This window comes from Scyliorhinus canicula, chromosome 5 (genome assembly GCF_902713615.1).
Source record: "Scyliorhinus canicula chromosome 5, sScyCan1.1, whole genome shotgun sequence".
In the NCBI taxonomy this organism is placed as follows: domain Eukaryota; kingdom Metazoa; phylum Chordata; class Chondrichthyes; order Carcharhiniformes; family Scyliorhinidae; genus Scyliorhinus; species Scyliorhinus canicula.
The window spans coordinates 16,636,470-16,662,063 of NC_052150.1; the positions used below are offsets into that span (position 1 = coordinate 16,636,470).

General features: G+C 46.1%; 2 protein-coding genes across 2 annotated transcripts in view; one reads left to right on the forward strand and one right to left on the reverse strand.

The window, feature by feature from the left end:
• Positions 1 to 24,320, forward strand: part of eci2 (enoyl-CoA delta isomerase 2) — a 153,271-nt gene extending 128,951 nt beyond the window's left edge. The window contains exons 6-10 of the mRNA XM_038796641.1: positions 12,315 to 12,417; positions 12,737 to 12,857; positions 13,016 to 13,105; positions 18,442 to 18,585; positions 23,883 to 24,320. Of these exons, the coding sequence (XP_038652569.1) occupies positions 12,315 to 12,417; positions 12,737 to 12,857; positions 13,016 to 13,105; positions 18,442 to 18,585; positions 23,883 to 24,038 (614 nt within the window). The 3' untranslated portion in view covers positions 24,039 to 24,320. The remainder of the gene's footprint in view (positions 1 to 12,314; positions 12,418 to 12,736; positions 12,858 to 13,015; positions 13,106 to 18,441; positions 18,586 to 23,882) is intronic.
• Positions 24,321 to 24,348: 28 nt separating this feature from the next.
• Positions 24,349 to 25,594, reverse strand: part of LOC119965581 — a 154,722-nt gene continuing 153,476 nt past the window's right edge. The window contains exon 4 of the mRNA XM_038796373.1: positions 24,349 to 24,586. Coding sequence (XP_038652301.1) covers positions 24,349 to 24,586 — 238 coding nt within the window. The remainder of the gene's footprint in view (positions 24,587 to 25,594) is intronic.

Below are 25,594 nucleotides of genomic sequence, written 5' to 3' on the forward strand. Positions count from 1 at the left end.
TATGAATTCAGTTAACACCTTATAAACACATGGTAAACATTTTTATCAACTACCAACACAAATATCCCCCACAGATACACTACTCTATATGGAACCCGTAATAACTTTCCTAACAATATCCATAAGCTGAACACCCTTTTTAACAAAGCAGTAGGTATAAATTCTTTACACAAGACAGTTATCACTTTTAAATTATCAAGTGATCCGGACACCTTTTAACATACAGAGAGAGAGAGAGACAAAATGAGCCTTCATTGTCTGAATTCAGCTCTCAACTGCCTAAAACGAAAGTAAAACACAAAGCCACCAACAGCTTCCAGCTCAAAACGAGAGTAAAAGCCAGACACAACCCAGCTCCACCCATACAATGACATCACTGCAGCTATTTGATAAGCATCCATTTTTTAAAGGTACACTTCGATGACTGTTGCCAGTTTTGTGACAGTTACTATTTTTTTTATTTATAATGTTCACAAACATGAACGTTGCTGTATCAATACAAGTTTTTTCATTATTTCTTTCTTTATCCATGAAATCCCAGATTTGAATTGTGCTTTGTGCTAAGTGGTGATGGCTAAAACTAAGGGACCCAGTTTAAGAATAACAGGTCTGCATTTTAAGACTGAGATTAGAAGAATGTTTTTCTCTGAGTGCCGTTAGTCTGTGCAATTCTCTTCCCCAGAAAGCAGTGGAGGATGAGTCATCAAATTTATTCAAGGCTGAGTTAGATAGACTTTTGTTAGACAAAGGAAGTTGAGCTTTTATGGGGAGCAGACAGGAAAGTAGAGTTGAGACTACAAATTGATCTGCCATAATCTTATCAAATGGCGGAGCAGGTTCAAAAGACTGAATGCTCCTGCTCCTAAGTTCTATGTTCCTATAACCTGGTATGTTCAGTTCCTCATTGGAATCTCTAGCACCACTAGGCATAGCTCGAGACTACAACATGTGTGTAAAAGGTGATGTTGCTACAGCAACTCTCTGTGTGAACTCCAACATGTCACCGCCAGATCTAATTATTTGCTCTGGGCATGTTTCAGTAATGATTACTATGCCACACCATTAATGGATCACAATTTAGTATCTATCAAATATTGGGAAGCTTGCTGATTTTTGTGGCACTTCCATCAGGCAAGCAATAAGTATGGCAATCATCCCAGTCCTTGGAACCTTGTGCATTCTTAGTAATGCACATAACAGTGCACACAAGAGAGTCAATGTGCCTTTATGTTTTCTACTGTATTAGCCATTGGTTTCAGACTTACAGGTGGCTAAAAGTGTTCTTATGTGGCTAGTTACCACAAATAGTAACTGGGACACAAATCTAGTCCTTGACTGTGAAATTTGTTGTAGGAATTTGGCTCCAGTTAACACAACACCCCATTGGCTGTAACAAGAAGTTATTGACACAAGAGTTACTGTGCTTGGTACGTAGACACAGTGTACCAAGGTCAATATCCAAATTCCTGAAACTTTATGAATAGTTCATTATATAAACGTTTATTGCACTATTTAGAAGTTTTACTTGTTTTCTACCACCATCAAGTCATCAGCAGCAAGAGCTGCACCTTTACAGTAATACAAAATTTACTCCATTGTATTCCACTCGATCAGATGAAAATATAGTGAGTGGTTTAACAATATTTGGACACCAGCTTCTTGTTCCAAAGTCCTTTGTCTCAGTCCTGAGGATATGTTAATAATTAATTTAAAAGCCTTCGAGAATTTAATTGTCCCATTTTTAAAAATTTGTTCGAAGAGTAGATTTAGCAAAATGATTACATTTAACGTACATGCTTACAAATGATTACATGACGTACCTTATTTTCCAGATCCATAATCAATAAGCCTTTCTCCACCAGTTTAAGTGCATATTGTAGCTTTTTAAATTTGTTTTCCTGTGTCACAAACCTGTACTACTGTTTCTTTCTCATCAGCCTGAAAACTGTACAGGTGTTCCTTATCAACTTCCAATGAATGAATTTATAATTAGTGTGCACATTCCTCATCCTGTTTTGTTCTGTAATCAATTAAGCTAATTCTTGCTCTTTCAACATGTACATATTTTTAAATACGATTTATTGTGCATGCTTGTTTAATTTCAGCCTCTTTGCGCACAGTATTAATATCCTAACCTTGCTGACACCAAATATGGTGACTTAAATTCACACCAGGGGAGGGATTCTCCGGCCGCGTTTGCCCGGCATCTGGAGAATTCCGCCCGAGGTCAACGGAGTTCTCCATTGGAAGCGGCTCGCCCGTGGCTTTATTGTGGCGGATGGGGCAAGAGAATTCAGCCCCCGATCTTTTTTTCATGCATAACAGAAGTCAGATCCGATGGCAAACTCTCTCTCTGGGTAAAGCTATGAAATTGATAAAAATAATCCACAGAGCTTTAAGTGAAAAATCAACCCTTTTATTGTCCTTGTTTTGATGTGTAGGATTTCTACTACACACCCACATGAGCTCAAAGGACGATTAATATGTCAGACCAGATGCCTTTGTATGAAACTGAATTGCCAAACTGGTTCATTTACAATTTTTTACCAGTAAACAATATAGTCAGCTTGATAACAGTATTTTTGAGCCAGTTCATGAAAGAATTAAAGAAGTAAATCTCTTCTATCTTTAGAATTCCTTTGCAGCATTTTTAAGTAATAGTAGCTCAATTAATTCTCTCTGGTTATGGTCCTATTTTGATGACATTGGCTGCAGTGCCGAGAAATATCCTGCCATTCAATGGCACTTTGCCTTTTATTGTCCACAGGGAGGTTCTCTCTGGCGGAGAATTGCGATTTGTCGTCAAATCAGCGCCCGTCCCGATTTCGACGTCAGCCGACGGAGAATCCCATCCACTGTCTCTCTGCCTTTCTCGGCTCCACCCAGCATTGGCCTCGTCTCCCAAGCTAAAAAGAAAAATGATCTCTTCAGGCTGCAAAACCACATTAACTCCTCAGGGACCACCCCAGTCAAACCACAGTCCATTAGCCTAGACTGAAAATTATATTCCTTCATCAATTTCACTTTCTGTTTCCTAGAAGCAAAACAAAATCCTTTTTAAAACACGCTATAGCCCCTGGTTTTTAAGCCTTAAATTGCCGAATACATAGAATCCGGTATTCTTAAAGTCTTCCAGCTGTTGTCCCCACCCCCCGTTTGCACGACCACCTCTCCCCCCCCCCCCCCCCCCCCTCAAAACCTTGGGGAGGCCGCCCAGGACCTGATCCCTGGCACTGCCAACCTTCCATCCGGGCAGCCCATCTGCCACCCGGGCAACCGACAGTGCCATCTATGCGCCCTGGCAGTCACTGCCAGTCTGACAATGCCAAAGGTGCCAGATGGAGTGCCATGGTGCCATCCTGACCTGTCCCCAACCGCCCGTGGGTCTCCAATGGCCTGAGAGATTCCCCCGGTGCCATTATGACTGGTCCATTGTACTAAACGCTAAACGGCACCTGGGTGAGATCTCCCATGTACAGTCGATGAATTCCGGGTCCTGGGTGAATCTGGCTTATTTAAATATCTATATCTGGATCTTGCCCAGCAAGAATGAGATCCAGATCATGACATCTTGTGAGATTCTGTTTCATCTTGTGAAACATTTCAAGCGTCGCAAAACTCGTGAGAGCCCTGTTGCAAGATTCAACAGCCTCGTCCCGGCACCAAGTCAGGCACAACAAGGCCACTGAATCATAGATTCCCTACTGTACAGAAAGGGGCCATTCAGTCCATTGAGTCTGCACCGACTCTCCGAAGGAGTACCCTGCCTAGCCCCACATCCCGCCCTATCCCTATAACACCACCAAACATATTGGTCACTAAGGGGCAATTTAGCATGGCCAATCCACCTGACCTGCACATCTTTGGACTGTGGAAGGAAATCAGAGCATCCAAAGGAAACCCACGCAGACACAGGAAGAATGTCCAAACTCCACAGTTACCCAAGGTTGGAATTGAACTGGATCCCTGGTGCTGTGAGGCAGTAGTGCTAATTACTGTGTCACCGTGCCACCCATTGTCCCTGTCTGTTGCAGCTCAATCAAACTCAATCTTGTATGTCCTTTTTTAAAATTACAACCTCACCAATAGAGTCTGTGAGAGTTAAATTAGTTCCAAGTACAGTGGATAATTAGTTACTCTCAAACTTACATGAAGAGCCTGTCAGGGGGGGTGGTGCGGTGTTGATTGTGTGCTACTAAAGAGTGCCATCTAATTTGTCTTTAATTGATTACATTGTTGATTAATTAAGTAGTCATGCATCCTTTGTCAGTTTCTCTGAGATGATGGTCTTGATTTTCTGCTGTCAACAGCCTGTTGTAAAGATATTAAATCTGGCAGCTCGTCGTGAAAAATAAGCAGAGCTTTATCTGTCTTGATTTCCAGCTCTTAGTGCCTCCAGTATGACTCCTGGAGGGTGGAACCAGCGGTGTTGGAAACACTTTAGGCAAATGGATGCTTCAGTCAAATATATGTCGGTATATGCCTATACTTCCCAATACTTCTCGTAGTTTATGCATGCAAATTCTCTAGTCTGAAGGTCACTCATTTGAAATGGACATCCGGGGTTGCTGGGGAATTAGTTGTGACAGCAAGTGATTTAAAGGATTGAGATTTGAAGATGAGTTGAACATAGTTCCACTTCCTTGCACATATGTTACAATGCTGATAAATGAGTGTGTTATTGTGGAGTGACTCAGAGAAACGCCGACATCAGGTAGCACTATTTCATCCAGCTGTTGTCAAGTACTGGGTCTGGTGCTGGATTACTTTGGTAATTGCCAGCAGAGTCCAGTTTCATAGCTGTATTTGAACAGCTTGGCTAAAGGCTTGGTTTGTTCTAGTACACAGGTTTTCAGTATTTCAATTGTATTGCAAATATTTTAGCTCGCACTGGTTTTTCTGAAAGTAATGTGGGTTCTTCTCTAACAATGGCTGTGATGCTCCGGAAACATTTCTAAGTGTGGTAGCGAGTGGGAATTGCCGCAAGTTCCCGGCGCTCAGACCAACAAGGCCTGCAACATATTCAACGTTAATTGGTCCACTTAACAAGGCCCCACGGGCTTTTCGCCGCAAATGAAGGCTCACCAGCCGGGACCATGCTCGCCAGCCCCCCGATAACCAGGTCAAGCAGCACTTAAGCTGCACTTGTTCAGTCAACCCCAACCAGCTCACAACAATGGAACCCAGGGGACCAACCCCAAGATTCGGGGACGCTGACCTGGGGAGGGTCCTAGACACAGTAGAGGCCAGAAAGGATTCCCTGTTCCCCCGAGTGTCCCGGAGGGTGAGCCATACTGCAGCAAGTGCTGCCTGGGACGAGGTGGCAGCAGCTCTGAGCTCGGGGAGTGTGGCCAGGAGGAATTGCCTCCAGTGCCGAAAAAGGTCAATGACCTAGACCAGGCAGCACGAGTGAGTAGACACCAACAACCCCTCCCCACCAAACCCTCCCTTCACACACCCCTTCCCACCACTGTGAACCACGCATGTGGTTAACGATGCCCTCTCCATGTCTCCTCAGGAGAAGAGGCAAGGAACCACCGGACTCCACCCAGAGGACCTGTCTAACATGAGTTATTATTACCTTACTGACTGACTGACCCATCCCTCCCACTGACCACATGTCCATTCTCCCGCAGGTCCTCCAGCCGATGGCATCGGCCCATCCAGGGCAGCCCTCTCACCTGCGTCCCAGGAGCCAACTTCGAAGGAGAACTCCGATTATGCCGTTATAGTCACACCACAGCTGTCATCCCCCACCCTCCACCAACGCAGATACACACACCGTAGGACATGTTAGTGGGCAGGCTTCGGGGACACAATCTTGTGAGCACCATACTGCTGCTGATGTACATCAGGTGGAGGCAGGAACCCCGAGGTGGGCTGCTGGATCGCATGACCCAGCTGGGTTCCAGCCTGATGCTGAGCCTGTGGAACAGGGTTACCTGGAGATGATGGTGACAATAGGGAGCGGCTGGGACATTCAGAGGTAAATGTCAGCGTCACTGCAGCAAATCCATAGCCACTTGGAGGAGCCCCAGAGGTTACGGGCGCAGGAGACCTCGCAGGCAATGCGTGGCACCGAGGCCAACACTGCTAGGGTGGCGACCGCAGTGGAGAGCCTGGTGCAAGACGTCGGCACTATTGGTGAAGGTGTCCAAGGCGTTACAGTCAGTGACGGCCAGGACTGAGGGTCTCAACAGAATTCCCACCTCATTGGGGGGTGTCAAGGCTGACCTTGATGAGGTGTTGCGGGACATGTCCCGCTCTCAGATGGGAATGGCTGAGGCACTGCAGAGCTTGCCCTGTCACAGGTGGGCATTGCCGAGGTGCCGCAGAGCATGTCCCAGTCACTGAGGAGTATCGGCCAGGGTGTCGACACAATGGTGCAGACCATGGGGAACAGCCAGGTGATGCAGGGACAACCGGGATTCGAACCAGCTGCCCGTCCATCCCAAGGTGAATCCCAGTGCTCTCTGGGCACCGGGCGGGGGATGAAGGGCCGCTGGGTGACAGCCCAGACCCGTCCCATGGATTGGCGACGGGGGCCGCCTATGTTTCTGAGTTCCACCTCTCTGATGAGGTTGCGTCTTGCAGTCAGCACACAGACAGGGCAGCACGGCTGTGCATGTGCCACTGACAAGTGAACTAGGGTCCTCCTGCCTCAGAGCCCCCAACGGACACCCGCCAGTGGTATCAAAGGCTACAGGACTGCTGGCTGCATCCTGGGGTTACACCTAGGCATAGTAATAGAGCTAGGAGGGAAAAACAGGGTGAGGATTACTGAGGGCACCGGAGAGGGGGTGCATGGATGGGATGGGGGCAGCACCATCGGGAGAGTTGGGACTTGTATTACACATTTAACACTCTTCTGCACAACCAGTATGATGCCTCTTTCACTTTTTTCCGCAATTATGGCCAACCTCCGAATCCTTGGCCCATCTCTCAAGGCCTTGGCCCATCTCTCAAGGCATTTCCCCCTCCCCGTGTTACCCATCCAACTCCGGACATGGACATGTCCCCGGAGCAGTCCTATCCCCTGGGTGTTTGGATGTTGGCTGTTCTGTGTGTGGTGTTGTTTCCTGCAGTGTTCAAGCACAGTGTCCATGCATCAAGGTGTGATTGGAATGCTGGGCAATGACTCCCACATGCTACATCATAGAATCATAGAATTTACAGTGCTGAAGGAGGCCATTTGGCTGATCGAGTCTGCCCTTGGAAAGTGCACCCTACCCAAGCCCACACCTCCACCCTATCCCTGTAACCCAGTAACCCCACTTAACCTTTTTGGACACTAAGGGCAATTTATCATGGCCAATCCACCTAACCCGCACATCTTTGAACTGTGGGTGGAAACCGGAGCACCCGGAGGAAACCCACGCACACGCGGAGAGAGCGTGCAGATTCCGCACAGACAGTGACCCAAGCCGGGAATCGAACCTGGGATCCTGGAGCTGTGAAGCAACTGTGCTAACCACTATGCTACCGTGCTGCCCGTACTGTGCTACCAGCCCGCCCATCGATGGGAATCCACTTGGGATGTGTGAAGTGCTCACTTAACCATGGTTGTCACTTCCCTATTAGCACTAGTCACACGGCCAGAGGTCTCAGCAGTCACTGTAGGTTATGGGTGGTCGGTGGCGCAGACAAAGAGGGACAAGTGTTGCCCCCGGAATGGATAATCATGATCCAGGAGTTGGCATGGAGATGCTGCGAGCGGCTGCCCCCCAGAGCACCCCAACACACACCCAAGACAGCTCACCCCTGCAGAGGGTCCATTACCCCCAGCCGAGGGTCCCCTAACTCCAGGGGCAGCATTCCCAGTGCCTCCAGGCTTATTGCCTATGAGAAAGGATGGCTACTCACTTCCTTGGTTCCCCACAGAAGGCCATCCAGCAGGTTCACGTTTTTCAAAAGGCGGATGAATCATCGCCAGCGTGCCCACTTGCTGGGGAGGCCGCTGAATGACAGGAGGCTGTTGGATATGGAGTGGCTCTCATTTATTGTTTAGAAATAGAGCTTAAGTGGTAATTGGTTGTAATTGGTTTCTCGCCACGCGAGATCCCGATTTTGCCGACGGGAGCGGGCTGGATGCATCGCAAACTGTTTTGCGCCTGGCGCGGTTCTCATTTTTGGCGCCTCCTGCTATTCACCGGCCTCGTTTCACTTGAGCGAGAGTCGTACCCACTGGGTGTGCTCTTGGGCGTTATTTTGGGCGCGATTCTCCGGAACAATTTGTAATTTAATTTGTGGCAGGTTTTTCAGGGATGCTCACACATCCCCATATCCGCCAACAGCCCACATCTAGCCTCCACTGCAGTCATTGGGCCTCCCCCTGAATAACCTGCAAATCCACTCAATGCGGTGCGTGGTTAGAAACCACAATCGGCAAATACTCCCGAGTCGGCCACCCCCACCAGTAGCGGCATCACAAAAAAGTTGTTCCGGGAATACACCCGATGCACATAGAAGTATGAAAACTCCTTCTCCTTTGGCCTCCCAAACCTCCACGGGTCTGCCCACCCCGTGCGCTCCATGAACCCACTCAGCTCTCTAGCCACTGCTGACACCCTTGATGACTTCAGACTGGACCGGTCCAGACCTGGGTCTAGGACTGTATTGAAGTCACCCCCCCCCCCCCCCCCCCCCATAATCAACTGGTGCGAGTCCAGGTCCGGAATCTTCCCCAACACCCGCCTCATAAAATCCACATCATCCCAATTTGGGGCATAAACATCCAGTTTCCCACTGACCACCACATATCTACCTCCAGATCGGCCACAATGCTCCCCATCTCAAACGCGACTCTCTTGTTAATCAACACTGCCACCCCCCCCCTTGTCTTCACATACAGCCCTCAGTGGAACACCTGCTCCACCCATCCCATTTTCAGGCTCGTCTGATCCCCCAACTTCAGGTGTGTCTCCTTTAAAAACACCACGTCCGCCTTCAGCGTCCTCAAACGCGTGAATGCAAGCGACAGTTTAACCAGCCCATTTAGTGCTCTCACGTTCTACATGACCAGACTTGTTGGAGGGCTTCTCCCCCCCCCCCCCCCCCCTCTCCTCCCCCCCCCCCCCCAATCAGCCATATCCCTTTTTGAGCCAGCCCCCTGGCCCGTGTCACGCAACCACCAACAAACAAAAGACTCACTCACCATTGCCACCACCCCCGCCCCAGGCAAAACAAAACCCAAAATATCCATCCCATACACTTTACCACAAACGCAAAGCTCCCCTCCAAAGTAGAGTGTCCTCACACTCCTCCCAGTCCATGGTTCCTCATAAAGTCCATCGCCGCCTCAGTGAGTCAAAATAAAACTCCTGTTTGTGATGTGTCACCCACAAGCAGGCAGGATACAAAACCCCAAACTTCACCCCCTCCTTGAAGAGAGCAACCTTTATCCAGCTCTCCTCTTCGCCAACTCCTATCCAGCTCTTGGTAAACCTGTAGCTCATCCTTCCCAATTGCACTTCCTGGTCTGCTTCGCCCATTTCAAGATCTTTTCTTTGTTAAAGAATCGATGTAGCCGCACCATACACTGAGTAGCCCTCATCGGCTACTCCACCAGCGGCCTCCTACTCGGCTTTGCACCCGATTCACCTCGAGAGGCCAGTCGAAGGCCTCCACCATCAACTTCTCTGGCATCCTCACCACATACTTGGCGGCCTTCGCTCCCTCGATGCCCTCAGGCATCCCAACGATCATCAAGTTCAGTCTCCTGAAGCAGTTCTTCGGGTCCTCTAATTTCTCTCTCGGCCTCTTCTGGCTGTCCAAACCATCCCCAACTCTGTCTCCAATGACACCATCCACTCCTTGTGTTCCCCCACCGCCTCCATGAATCACCAGGTACTGAGCCTTCCAATTTCTGCCCCATCCTCTCAATCGCATCTCTGAACGTCTCCACCACCTCCAGGTCTTCCAAACCCTCCTTCCTCTGCTGGAATTTTCCATTCAAAAACTCCACCAGCTGGTCCGTCGACCACTGGGCGGGCAGCACTGGCCCCTTGCCCTCCGCCATCTTAACCTGTGGCGCACCATGAACACTTTCCTGATCCAACTACTCTCTCTTCGTGGCACTTCTCATCCTCTGATCCATACACTGATCTCACCAGAGGAGTATTACCCTCCCTGGGCACTCGCATACCTTTTCACTCAAAAATAAAAACCCATGCGGGTCAGGAAGGACCAACAACATCCACTTTGAGCAGGAGCCACCATATGTGAAACCTCTATGGCCGCCACCGGAAATCCATGGTCCGTGAAACTGAATGTAAAAATGCAGTTCAAAGCTTTTAGGCTTCTAGGTATGTATAGATATTTTATCTTGAGAAGCTGAATGACAGTTTAAAGGTTTTATCAGCTAACAGCTATAGGGGCTGCATGGTGGCACAGTGGTTAGCACCGCTGCCTCACAGCACCTAGGGACCCGGGTTCAATTTCGGCCTTGGATGACTGTGTGGAGTTTGTACTTTCTCCCCATGTCTGCGTGAGTTTCTTTTGGGTGCTCCGATTTTCTACAAACAGTCCAAAGATGTGCAGGTTAGGTGGAGTGGCCTTGCTATAAATTGCCCCTCAGTACAGGTTAGGTGCGGTTAGGTGGACAGGGCAGGAGAGTCGGTCTAGGAAGATGCTCTTTCTTAGGGTTGGTGCAGACTTGATAGGCTGAATGGTCTCCTTCTGCACTGTAGGAATTCTATGATTCGATAAGATGGGAGGGAGCAGCGAAATGACCATGAAAACCCCCCAACCTGAGCCCTTCAAGCCCACCCCCCCAGCCTCCACCATTTGCACCCGTGGCAAACAGGGGTGTAAAATCCTGCCTGTATCTCCACTATAGTCCAAATCACTTGCCTCATCACTTTGGGAACCGTGGGACCCAATAGACACTAATGAAATTGCCGGCTGCAGTTTTCTTAGTTTCTGCCTGAACTGCTCAATCTCTACATGATCTGTCTCCCTCAAAGACCACTTAATCAATTCCTGGAGAGCGCTGCATGCATCCGCCAGTTCCTGTCTGAGACCATTATTTTCCTTCTGAGACTGTTGCAACTGCTTTACCCCCTGCAACTCATGCACAACATACTGTTGTCTGATGATATAACATGATTGACCGTTGCAACAAGCCCCTTTCTTAATTCTGCATCTGCTCTTTTTAGCTTTTCATTCTCCTCTTCCCCCTCTCCTGTGCTCTTTCTCCCGGTGTAATTAACTATGGAGCCTGCCTGCTCTAATTTTTCCTTGGTCCACCCAGTTCCTGAAAGTACTTTATTGCTTCCTTGGATGTTACTCTGCTGCCTTTACTTAGTATTCCATTATTAAATTTTGGACTCCCTCCAAGTCTGCTCTGCCAATTCTTCTAACTCTATTCCTTGATATCCACTATCACTTATCCCATTACAACCACTATAGCTTGTATCACCCATGTAGACTCATACATCTTAGCAAAGTCAAACTGCATGAGAGATGCCAAATTTCAAATTAATATTGTGCCAAAATTGCCCCTTAGAGGAGGCTGGTTATCAGGCAATAAACTCAAGGTCTGAAAACTTGGAAAGAACTGCCCTTTTTATTCCTCATTTTTGGAAAGGCCTTAGTTGAGCTTGAGTGTAGTAATCTTAAACTTTCTTTAGTTTTGTTTAAGCTCCAAATCAACATTGCATGTTACAATTTTTGGAAGTTTAATATCTAGAGCCTCTGCTGTAATTTGTTTGCAAATATCACTGACCTCCATTTGATCACAGTTTGGTACATATCTGTTGTTGGTTTTAATTGCTATCAGAAGTAGAAATAGTAGGCAAAATTGAACAACGGTCCTTTTCCATTATGCAATTAACCTGAAGGAAATGCTGACAATTTGAAATGATATTGGTGTTACCTGGCTCCAATCTGAATTTTTTTAGACAGATCAGAGTGTCGTACCTCAAATTATCACATATTCATAGAGAAACAATTAGTGATTAGTTGAAATTGGACAAATATGTTAAATTACACACACTAAAAGTGAAGAAGTAAGAAATATTTTCATCCAAAGATATAAATTACTAACTAGCTACTAACCAAGCAAATTACTAAAATAATATTGTGAAGTTGGCTGCTCAAGCTTGTGCAGACAGTCATTTGAAATTATCACTTGAATTTATCTTCAATTTGAAAATGACAAAACAAAATCTCCTGAAAGTATAAACAATTCCAAATGGAGTTCATCCTCATATATTTGACATGTGTCAAATTGACATGACACATTCACTGTCCAGAAACAGAAAATACTGACGGTCAATATTTAATTTGAACTCTTTCTGTCTCTTTATCTGCAGGTAGTGGTGACTATTACTGCAGTGGAAATGACTTGAGCAACTTCACTGATATTGGGACAGAAGGATTGGAACAGAAGTCCAAGAATTCAGGAGAACTACTAAAGTGAGCAACGGGTGACTTAAAATATTCTGAAGGCATGGACAGTGATATCTGTTAGAATGCATATCGAATATGGATGCGATATTGAATATCTTGTAGTTTTCCACCAGGCATATATTAGAATATCTTGGAATCATTTTTAAAAGATACATATAAGCACAAAATTCTACTTAGCCAATGATATTAAGAAATACATATGAACATAGTAAGAGCACTTGTTGTTTTCATTGATTATTGCAACAGTTACGTGCCTTTGAAACCGAAGCATATTTTTTCAATTGCTTAATTGACTGACTGCTCTGATTTAATTTCCCTCCAACAGGAGATATGTAAGCCATTACATTGATTTTCCAAAGCCGCTGATTGGTGTAATTAATGGTCCTGCTGTTGGAGTTGCTGTCACTGTTTTAGGATTATTTGATGCAGTCTATTCCACTGACAAAGTGAGTCTTCCTATGTGCTCCCATCTGGTTGATCAATTTTATATTTGCCAAAAAAAGAATCTGCTCTTTTCTGCAGCAAACTGTTTGAGTTAATAAATAGTGCTGGAGTTGGGCCCTAATGTGATGAATCTGTGTTGTTTTGTTATGTTTCAATACAGGCCACATTCCATGCACCATTTAGTAAACTTGGTCAAAGTCCTGAAGGCTGCTCATCTTATACCTTCCCTAAGATTATGGGTACTAGCAAGGTAAGGGTAGTAAGTTTTGCCACCGAGATTTCTTAACAAACCATACCAAACAAACGACTGATAAAATTTGCAGTATTGTACCCAGCATTATCGTTAATACGTTTATTGATGCGTAACTCCATTGAGGTTTCAAATAAATAAATTGCCAAAATGTTTCTTGCTTTTTGATTTGTGCAGTTTCTCATGAGGCACTTGATTAACTGTATGAGACGGATACAGGACAAATAGTCACAGCCAACCTATTATGAACATTAACAAATTGAGGCAAATGTACCCCAAAAATGATAGCAATTAAAAACTCAGCTTTGTACATTTGTTTCTTTATTTAGTCTCCGAATGCTGGTGAGGCCGCACCTACTGCCCATACTTACCCTATGAAGGTCGTGACATGACTTACTTGAAGCCTCTAATGGTGTTACAAATGTATGCCTTGCTAGACCACTTCAGAGAGAATGACACAGCATGAGGCTGAAGTCGCTTTTAAACCACAGTGGAAAGGGATGGCAGGATTCCTCCCCTGAACATATTAGTCAACCTCATGGGTTCTTTCTCAGTTTGGCAGCTTTTATGGCCTTTCTTTGTTATTTTCTGAACTGTTTTAAACTTGCCATGGTGAAATTTAAATTTGTGATTTCCATGTTGTTACTATACAGTACTATAACCGCTATCTATTATTGTGTCATTGTTGTATGAGTATAATATCAAAGAACTAGTATCAAAGCAAAATACTACAGGTGCTGGAACTCTGAAATAAAAACAGAAAATGCTGTAACTACTCAGCAAGCTTAATAGAAGGTCTGTTTAGAAAGTAATCCGCATGAAACGTAAACTCTGTTTCCTTCCTCAAATGCTGCCCGACCTGCTGAACATTTGCATCATTTTCTATCTGAATACAATCTGAAAGGAATAACTCAATGGGTTGGATTCTCTGTTTGAGAGACGAAATGCTGACGCCGGGACTGAACGGCGGGTGTTCTACAGTCCCGATGAGGTGTGACTGTCGTAGCCATTCAGGACATCCTAACGGGCCAGCGTTCATGCCACATGGAACTCGTGAAATTCCAACAGACGTTGGATTCGCTGTGTTCGGGATTGGCACTGGAGAACTTGACAAACTGGAGCTGCATATAAGCACTCCATTCCGCACACACTCATTCCAGCCAAGAAGATGCCAAACAGGACAGAGAGTGGCCCAGAGATGCGCAGATGCAGAGTTCAAAATACTGCTGGATGCCGTGGAGGAGAGACGAGGCACCCAGTTCCCTGGGTGGGAAGGAGACTGACACCCACTGACGTTAACCGGGCATGGGCGCAGGTGGCAGAAGCTGTGAGTGCCATGGGCCCACCACAAGGACTGGGTGGCAGTGCTAGAAAAAGCTGAATGACCTCCTCAGGATGCTGCGGGTGAGTCACCACTTCCATGCCTCCGGCACCACCCCCATGCGGTCCCTACCAGGTGGACCGGTAGGCAGTGCTGGGTTGGGATGGGCAATCCCCCAAGCCAGACATGGCGAGTCACCACCTCTCTGCCTCCGGCACCACCTCTGCCACCCTCCACCCCACCCCCACATGGAAGGCGACAACACCTCACCCACTGGCAGCCCCCATACCCAACCCTGCATCACAACAGCAGAGATAGAGAAAAGGCTGGAGGGGGCCCGCCAGACCTCCCTCGTCATCACGGGTGCTGGACCTGGTCAGCGGGGTGGGAAAGTGGGCAGAGGCGGAGGCTGGGCATGGCACAACAAAGTGAATCCCCAATGAATTGTGATGACCCTATGGCATGTGAGTCACCCCTGATTCCCCCACCCCAGCACCATGCCTACCCGTGATCTAACCATGCGTCTGGTACTGTATCTTGCAGGGTCGCTGTCAGACAATGTGGAACCGGCTGGTGTTCCCCGACCCCCCCCCCCAGTCATAACCCCACGACTCACCGGGTGACGAGGTGGGACCGTCCGGGGCCCGACACCCCCAGCTGCAACTCTCAACACCCCGGGGCACATTTTAAGGGATGACACCAACTTCTCGCCACTGCTGTCTCCAACACCCTCCACCATCCCAGAGATACTCACCTCGGTTGGGCAGTGAGGTTCCTGGGGCACTATTTGGTGCGCACCACACACATCTTGTGGTATATCAGGTGGAGGTATGAACAACTATTATACTCCATTATCAAACTCCGCATTCTCTGAGCACCAGATGTATTGCTGGAAGCACTTACCGACAATGCATAGTACTAATGCTGCACTCAGTGGATTAATCAAACAGCACGTTTATGTCATTTTTCAAACTTGCTTTAATTATAATTACCGCCTGTTAAATATAAACATGTCCTATGTGAAAAAGTTAATTCAGGGGCAAGCACGGTAAAAGGGGCAGGACGGTAGCATGGTGGTTAGCATAAATGCTTCACAGCTCCAGGGTCCCAGGTTCAGTTCCCGGCTGGGTCACTGTCTGTGCGGAGTCTGCACGTCCTCCCCGTGTGTGCGTGGGTTTCCTCCGGGTGCTCCGGTTTCCTCCCACAGTCCAAAGATGTGCGGGTTAGGTGGATTGGCCATGCTAAATTGCCCGTAGTGTCCTAAAAAAAAGTAAGGTTAAAGGGAGGGTTGTTGGGTTACGGGTATAGGGTGGATACGTGGGTTTGAGTAGGGTGATCATTGCTCGGCACAACATCGAGGGCCGAAGGGCCTGTTCTGTGCTGTTCTGTTCTATGTTCTAATATCTAAAGCACCAACATTTCAATCAGAGATTCAGGAGTGTTTTAAATTTGCTGAGCGCGCACACACACACCTATCCCTGGCTGTGGGTAAAATAGGGTGGCCCACGCCACCTGTGACGACCGGAAAACTACCGGGCACATCTGGACACGGCTGCCAAAGCGGACACATATCACGGGGCAGGAACGCAATAGACCTTTTCCACTTCTAATGTACCACTTTGGGACATTAGAAGGAACGTTAGGGCACATAAGGTTAGAAAGTGAAACACCAGTTAAGTTGGTACATGTGAAGCACATAGGATAGTGTTAGGAGCTCGAGCACTGTTATTGTATATAGTATTGTCACAAATAAACACCTGTGCACCAATGTTCTGATCAGCCACGGCTCTCTGGCCTAGAGACGTGGGGCTCCGTGTAGTGGGCCTACCTGATACAGACCCGTCACCACTCAACACCGTGCCCTCACCCCCCTGGACCCCAGCCCCACCTCCGCACCCCCAGAAGGATTGCCCGGGCAGACAGTGGAATGTGATGCCAGGGTGAGAGGCAGACATTGCCAGACTTTGCGGAACACCAGAGCCCATTACGGAGCGGGTCATCATCATCATCGTCCGCCCCATGGACGAGACCCGGTGATCCTACCGCCTCAGGGTCAACACCTTGTGGTGCAGCTGGTGGGAATCTCGGAGAGGGGGGGGATGTGGTACGGGGGAGTGGGTGCCCGTAGGGGGAGGTTAGGGGGCTATATAGGGATAAGACAGGATGGTTGAGCTGCCGTTGACCAAGCCCCTCGTCATCAAACCTGAGGCAATCAAGATGTCCCGCGCTCGGCAGCCCTGCCGAGCCCAATGTCTTGGCTCTCCTCTGCATCATCCTCGCTGGACGAGGTATGCCATTTCTCCACCTCCAGCATGTTGCCCCTCTGCTACGCGATGTTATGGAGGACGCAGCTGGACACCACGATGCGGGAGACCCTCTCAGGCTGTTTTGGAGGGCCCCACCAGAGTGGTCCAGGCACCTGAACCAGGCCTTCAGCACGCTAACATACCTCTCGATGACGCCCCGGTCATCGATGGCACCCCACTGTGATAATGGAAGGTTTTGAAATCTATTATGCAGCACTAATCCAGTAATTATAACCTGCAGGTTTATGTCAACAGACAGAAGGAATAGCAAACTGATTTTTATTTTAATAGTCAACATTTTTTTCAAATACTTAAGGGCAGGAATTTTAAAGAATTTAAATTCTAAGCACTTGGTACTTTGACAGTTGATTCTCACTGTTCATTTTTACTCCTTTGAGAGTTCCAATGAGCTCTACAATTAGTGTGCTTATGCACTTTTTACATAAATTCAGGTGCCTAGGACCTCCTACAAAAGGCACCACACCACTTCCAAAGGGCACTGTATCTCCCTAAAATAACCCACATCTCCAAAGGACTTTGCAAAGTTTATACCTACTCCTACCAGGTCTAATCCATACATGTCATGTTTCCCACTCCTGGCTAATGAAAATCAGACATGACTGAAGGGAGCTTCTGTTCTGTATGGGCAGCTGGCTCCACAAAATGCACATGTGCAAAATCTGTTCTGGTCCACCCACGTCAACGCTACCGCCAAGAAAGCACAACAGCGCCTATACTTCCTCAGGAAACTAAGGAAATTTGGCATGTCCTCATGAACCCTTACCAACATTTACAGATGCACCTTAGAAAGCATCCTATCGGGCTGCATCACAGCCTGGTATGGCAACTGCTTGGCCCAGGACTGCAAGAAACTTCAGAGAGTCGTGAATACCGCCCAGTCCATCACACGAACCTGCCTCCCATCCATGGACTCCATCTACACTTCCTGCTGCCTGGGGAAAGCGGGCAGCATAATCAAAGATCCCTCCCACCCGGCTTACTCACTCTTCCAATTTCTTCCATCAGGCAAGAGATACAGAAGTCTGAGAACACGCACGAACAGGCTCAAAAACAGCTTCTTCCCCACTGTCACCAGACTCCTAAATGACCCTCTTATGGACTGACCTCATTAACAGTACATCCTGTATGCTTCATCCGATGCCAGTGCTTATGTAGTTACATTGTAAATCTTGTGTTGCCCTATTATGTATTTTCTTTTATTCCCTTTTCTTCCCATGTACTTAATGATCTGTTGAGCTGCTCTCAGAAAAATACCCTGCTGTGTCACTGTCTGTGCGGGGTCTGCACGTTCTCCCCGTGTCTGCGTGGGTTTCCTCTGGGTACTCCGGTTTCCTCCCAAAGTCCAAAGGCGTGCAGGTTAGGTGGATTGGCCATGATAAATTGCCCTTAGTGACCAAAAATGATTAGGAATTATTGGGTTTCGGGGATAGGGTGGAGGCGAGGGCTTAAGTGGGTCGGTGCAGATTCGATGGGCCAAATGGCCTCCTTCTGCACTGTATGTTCTATGTTCTAATCTACAAATTCAGGTAATTTGTGAAAATCACAATAGCATATGTTATAATTTTGAACTCATTGATTGAATTAATGTTATTCTTTACTTGCAGGGTTTTCTGTTCTAGAAGTAGTCAGTCAGAAGCTGTCTATTATTATGGGAGTAGTAAGTTACATTATTTCTGTCATCCCATTAGGCCAATGAAATTCTCTTGTTCAACAAGAAATTAACAGCAGCTCAAGCTTATGAACTGGGACTGGTGACTGAGGTATTCCCTGACAGTACGTTCCAGAAAGAGGTTTGGAAAAGATTGCATGCTTATGCAAAACTACCTAAAAATGTACGTAAACATTTTCATTAGAATACTTTAAATAAAACTTTTCATACTGGTATCAAAATGTAATTTATGCTTGGATGGATTGTATGCTCATTCCAGCTACTACAAACGTATAAATATTGTGACTATAAGAGCAGGTTAAAGGCTCTGAATTCTGCAGTGACTAACTCACCTGACTCCCCACCTGTCCAATCGACAAGGCGCAAGTCAGAAATGTGATGAAATACTCTCCACTTGCCTGGATGAATGCAGCTCTTAGTCTACACGACGACAGCAAGCAGGTGTGTTTGCTGCCGTGTTGAAACGGGCGTGAAGGCCCGGCCGCTCGGCCCATCGGCCTCGGAGAATCGTCGCTCGCCGTAGAAAGCGGCGATTCATAGTGTGGGTCGGGCGTGGGGGGGGGGCGGGGGAGAATAGCGGGAGGGCGTGAAAAATGTCGGGAGGCCCTCCTGCTATTCTCCCACCCGGCGTGGGGGGCGGAGAATCACGCCCCATGTATTATCCTGTTAAGGACTGGGGCTTTTTGGACCCTACTTTAGTGGGGGGGGGGGGGGGGGGGGGGGGGAGAGTCAGTTGTTTCTTCTGATGTGGGTCTCCCTCTTTGTCTGTTCTACTGCTGTCAGTACTCTTGTGAAAGAGGCCACAATATCCTCTATCTGGTGGTATTTTGTGTATAATGGGGTGGTCCCTCCCAAGTGGGTTTATTTTTTTCCCTTCTCTTAACTGTTGGGGCATGAGGTATTGGTATGTATATTTGAAGGTCTGAGGTGGAGGAGAGGTGTGGTGTCCCATTTGGGAAGTGGCTTGGCTTTGAAGGGGTGTTGGGACTGGGGTGTTGGGACCGGCAGCCACTTCTCAAACTCGGCTGGGAACATCTCCGATCCTTATTTTTCCCTCGTGGTGGTGTTGATCTGGGCCAGGCTCAACATTATAGTTAGTATCTTGTTGCTCATTGAGCGGGAATTCCTCTCTTGGGGATAGGCCCTCATCTGGAGAGGCATAGGTTGGATAGGGTCCGAAGAGTGTATCCAGTAATTATCCTTATTCCGCTGGACAGTTCAATGGGACCCACTCGGTGATTGATTGACCGGTTCTCATTTGGTAGTAATATTTTAGGTGGTGGTCTGTGCATCCAAGGGATTAGTTCTCACAGTTCTTGTTCTTCTCTTTTCTCCTGACTTTGAGAGATTGTGGGCAGTTTCTTCTATTTCTCTCTTTGTACTGGTGCCTGTGAGGGCTGACTGTGGTGGTGTCAAATGTAGAGCCTTGGTGACATGGACATTCGGTTACGGAGCCATGTTTACCTTTGGGTGGCGTAATCCAGGCATTCTCAAACTCAGGGGCGCAACCCACGGGTGGGTCCCGGGCGGGTTTCAGTAGGGTCGCGGAGCGTCCGTCGCGGCACTCTCGATCGCGCCAATCCGCGTGCAACAGCCGCAGAAGCCGGCTTTTAATAATGGCCAGGAACTGATAAACAAAATTGAGCCGCACTGTGTATGCGTGCCCGATCATCGGTGTGCATGCACAAAAACTGTGCGCATGTGCACCGATAATCAGGCACGCATGCGCAGTGCGGCCGCATTTGTTTTTATATGGTTGTAGCCTTTTTTCTTTCCAAGTTCGGGGGGCCATTGGGGCCAAAGGGACACAAAATCATTCCCTCCATTTTTGTCAGCAACAAACAAGGTAAGAGAAAATGGTGGGTTGCGAAGGTCGGCCGGGTTGGGTCCAAAGGTCGGCTGGTTGGTAAAACTGTGTCCCCGGAAAAAAAGTTTGAAAAACACTGGCCTAATCCTTTCATCTTTTCACTGGTCCTGGTTGTGTGTGTAGGTTTTGTGACTCCGGGAGGGGTGGGTTAGCCCTCCCTACCATTTGGGGGTCACAGTGACGGCCCTCCCATCTTGGACTGGGTCTCCTCTCTGTCTTCTAATTGGGACAAGTTTCTATTCTTTTTGGTTCAGGGCCCTGAGATATCCTCTTGTCCTATTGAGGGTGGTGAGGGTGGCTTGGGGATCTGTTTTGTCCTTTGATCTGTGGTTGAGTGAGGGGATTATGGGAGTGTGGATTCTTGTTCTTGGTTTCTATGCTTGCCCTTTTTTTCTGATTTTATAGGAGACCTAAGGCTGAGTATGAAAGTTTGATTGTGCTCAGTCCTCTCTTTGTCATTGTTATTGTGATTTTGCTATCTCGGCAGTAAGGATGGCTGCCTTTTCCAGCCTGGATATGGAGAAGAGTCTAAAATTACACTGTAAGAGTTCATCAATTGCTCTTAGCACTGGCGTTCTCAGGTTGTTGTTTTATTCTGTTACATTTTGCTTTATAGTTATGGGTGAGATGTAGGTCAGTGATCTTGCCTGTATACTGTTTGGGTTCAGACAAGTCATTTATCATGGAAGGAACATGTTGGTGCCAGCTTTCTGTGTCTCTTGTACGAGGTCCGCCAAATCCCAATGAACTCCAACATTTCTTTGGCAAAGAGTCTTCCAGACTCAAAACGTTAGCTCCTTTCTCTCTCCAGATGCTGTCAGACCTTCTGAGATTGTGCAGTATTTTCTGTTTTTGTTTAATTTCCAGCATCCGCAGTAATTTGCTTTTATCCAGAGTTTCTTAGTTGTTCATCATTTTAAAAATATTCTATTTTTCTGTTCCTCTTACCGAAATGCATAACCTCCTATTTCCCCACAATATACACCATATGCCACCTTTTACCCATTCACTTAACATATCTATATCCCTTTGCAGACTCTTTAGGCTGGATTTTCCCTTGGGCTTTGGGACCCTAATGTTGGGACCAGTGGCACAAGAGGTGGCCTCCTAATTGTCCCATTAAGGACAGCAGGCAGGCTTGAAGAGCTGTCAGCCCTGCCTTATTCTGTAACCTTGCACATTCCTTCTTTTCAATAGCAATCCAATTCCCTTTTGAATACCTCAATCGAACCTGCCTCCACAACCCTCTATGAATGTTTGCTCCAGACTCCAACTACCCTTAAAATGACTCCAACCATCATTAAAATGTTTTCCCTCATTTCACTTCTGCTCCTTTTGCCCATTATTTTGAATCTGTGCCCTCAAGTACTTGATGTACCCTTGAGAGGTATCGGTTTCTCACTATTTACCCTCTACAAACCCGTCAGGATCTTGAATACCCCTATCAAATCTCCCCTCAGTCTTTTCTCCAAGGAAAATAAACCCAACCTCTCCAATCTATCCTCATGGCTACAGTTGTTTATCCCTGGAGTCATTCTTGTGAATCTCCTCTGTACCAGCTCCAATGCCAGACCCCACTAATATCCTGGACTTACCTGAAAATCCGCTTTCATTAACTCCTCTTCGGGTACTGCAGGTGGTCTCAGCAGTGGCCACTGCTTGAACCTGATGTTACTTCTCCAAGGTAGGACATCCTCCCCAGATGGTGGCAGAAATCTCAGTCTATAGTTAATGCCTCACTGAGTGTTAAATGGCTGTGGGACAGCTGGTATTGGCGGGGATGGGTTCCCTGGTGACAGGAAAAAAGCTTCACAGGTAAGGTTTATAACAAAATATAATTTTTCAGTAGGCGAGGGGGACATCCTAAATGTGTGGGGATGATACAGCGAGGAAGCCAGCTAATGAGATTCAAATGTATTTAAATGAGGTTCCTGGCCTTTATGGCCGTGTACCTCATTGCATCAATGTCAGGGCGGTGACAATTGCATCACGACATCTCGCCAGCACGACTCTCGTTTTTGGCACCTCACAGGATTCTGCAACCACATCGCCATTGGGAGAAAAATCCTGACCGTAGTCTTCTGGGACTGTCTCAAAAGAGGAAAGTCAAGAAGACAAGCGGAGAGGTGTAGGGAGGAAATTCCGGAACTTGAGGTCTAGGCTAATGAAAGCATGGCTACCTCTGGTGGAGTGATCAAGAGGCCAGAATTAGTTGAGCACAGATATCTTGACGGGTTTGTAGGAAATTACGTAGATAGGGAGGGATGAAACCATGGGGGGGTGGGATTTGGAAACAAGGAAGGGAATTTTAGAATCAAGGTGTCACTGACTGGAAATCAGTGTAGGTCAGTGAGCACAGGAGTGACAGGTGAATGGTTTGAATGTGAACAGCAGAATTTTGGATGACCTCAACTTTACAGAGGCTAGATAAGACAGATCGGACAGATATATATGTTGGAATAATTGAGCATAAAGGTAACAAATGCATGAAAGAGTGTTTCAGCAAAAGATAAGTTGAGACAGGAATGGAGTCAGGTGATGTTACAGGGTGGAAATAGGCAGCAAAAATACATGTTCCGAAGCTCATCTTGGGGTCAAATATGACAGTACAGTATGCACATTCTGGTTTAGTCTCAGACGGTTGCCAGGGAGAGGAATTAAGGTTGGTAGCTAAGGAATTATGTAAGTCATTAATATATATTGTAAATAGCTGAGGTGCCAGTATTGATCCTTGCGGCATCTTGCTAATAACAGCCTGCCAACCCATAGGTGACCATTTATTCTATTTCTCCCCCCATCCTTTAACCAATCCTGTATCTATGTTAATATATTGACTTTGATTCTCCGTTCCTTCATGCCGTCGGGATTCTCCGGTCTCGCTGCAGTGAATGGAGTTTTGGCTGACCGCCAAATTCTCATCCTCGCTGGCAGCAATAGCGAGGCGGATTCGCAATGGAGAATCCTGTCCATTACCCCCAATCCCATAAGCTTTTATCTTGTCCAACAGCCTTGCAAGTGGAGCATGAATTTAGGTTTATCCTTACTAGTGGAGCTAAATGCTCGCCACTAATCCTGCTTGGATTTTAAGACTGGATAACTAGACACAAGGATTGCTTAATATCCAGTTAGCAATAAATATTTTTTCTGTGTAAGCATGTTGAATGAAACCTTTATAGGCATTGTTAATTTGCTGTCTAGAGACTGTTCTTTATTTCAAAGGTAATAATCCAAGGATTGAAAATACTATTTAGCTTTACATTCATTATCAGGTGCTCCATGCATAAAATTAAAGCAAATTATAGCTGATTATGTCAATGTGTTAATTTATATAGTGGATAATGTAATCATTCTGTAACCTAGCTATGTGTTATGGTAAGTGACTGTTGTCATTTTAAGCTCTGAATATAAATTGCTACATCCATATTCTTATCGCATTGCTCACTTCAATCTTTTCATATACTTATGCTACTTTTGCTAGTCATTTAGATGGCTTTTCATTGCAAGGTAATTTGATAACTAAATTATTTTGTAAGGGATCCAATTGAATGAAATTTGTTAAATTTGATGTTGTGTTCATGTTACTTTCGTTTCAGTCTCTGGCCTTTTCAAAACAGCTAATAAGAGGTGTTGAAAAGGAAAAGCTACATGCTGTCAATGCCCAAGAATGTGAAAGACTGGTGGAGAGATGGTTATCTGAAGAATGCATGAATGCCATAATGGGATTCTTTGAAAAAAAATCAAAGTTATGATTTTGTTTCCCCGCTAATTGGTAATTTACATCCAGAAGCCAAAATTCTAGTTATGATTGCGTAACATCTTTACGTTATTAATGTTTTAGATTATGCTACGATTTTGTTCATCAATGCTGCATTGCAATGTAATCAGTCAGCCAAATTGCTATATGGTTTTCCTAAATGTTTCCAGAAATGTATAACTTTAAAAGTCCTTTTTATGTGTGACTACTATTTTGGAAAATTATGGATCGGTGTGGAGTTGAAATTGGAAACATTAAAGCACCTGAACTGAAACAATTTGCAATACTAAATCACTCTTATACACTTAAAATTTGTAATTTTGCATCATAAATGGATAATACCAAAAACAACGATAAAGCTGTTCTGGCAGTCTAACTGAATGAAAATTAATTGCTTTGCAAGCTGACAGTATATCACTGAACACAACTTGGGCGCATCTGTGTCCAGAAAAGATTACTGAGTCAATGGGCCCATATTTGCACAGCTCTTGGAGGATGAACCATCTGTACAACATATCAGGCATGTCTTTTCTTATTGCCCACCTATAAGAGAGAAAGTTTAGAAAGTGTTAAAATAGTACAAAGTCGGCACAATTTAATCCTTAATCTCAGTAGAAATTAAAACCTAATTCCTAAATTGAATTATAACAGAAAACTGAGACAGAATTCCATTTTATATAATGTGGGATTATATTACACACTTTATTAAAAACAGACATCTGTACAGCTGTTTTAGGATCACCCTTACAGAAGCAGATGGGTAATTGCTTGATCAAAGATGTAAGTTTTAAGGAGCATTTAAAGAAGGTAAGAGAGGTTTAGGAAGAAAATGCCAGGGCTTCGACAGCTGAAGGCACTTCCACCAATGGTATACCAGTTAAAATATACAAGATTTCAATAATGCAGATATCATGGGGAGTTGTGGAGTTGGAAGAGATTACAGAGATAGGGAGGGACAAAGTCATGGAGACAAGGGCGAGGAATTTTAAAATGGAGATATTGCTTAACTAGGAGCATATGTAGGTCAGCAAGCACAGTGAACGGGATCTGCTGTAAGAATACAGGTAGCAGACTTCTGGATGACATCAAGTTTACAGAGGGCAAAATGTGGGAGGCCAGCCAGGAAAGGGTTGGAATAGTCAAGACTAGAGGTAACAGAGGCAGTGGTGAGGGTTTCAGCAGCAGATAAACTGAGGCAGGGCCAGAGTCAGGTGTGAATAGGAAATCTAAGAGTGGTTCAAATAGGTGGTTGGAAGTTTATTTCTGGTTCAGATATGAGAGCAAGGTTATGAACACACTGGTTCAATCTCAAACAGTTGCCAAAGAGGGGAATGTAGTTGGTAGCTGAGGAACAGTTTGTAACTGGGACCAAAGACAATGGCCTTATTCTCCCAACATTTAATTAGAGAAAAACTTTTTTTAAAAACCCAGATGCTAGATGTTGAACAAGCAGTCTAATAATTTAACAGTGGAGAAATCAAGAGAGGTGGTGGTAAGATAGAGCTAATGTGTTTCTGGATGATATTGCCAAAGGACAGCATGTAGATGAAA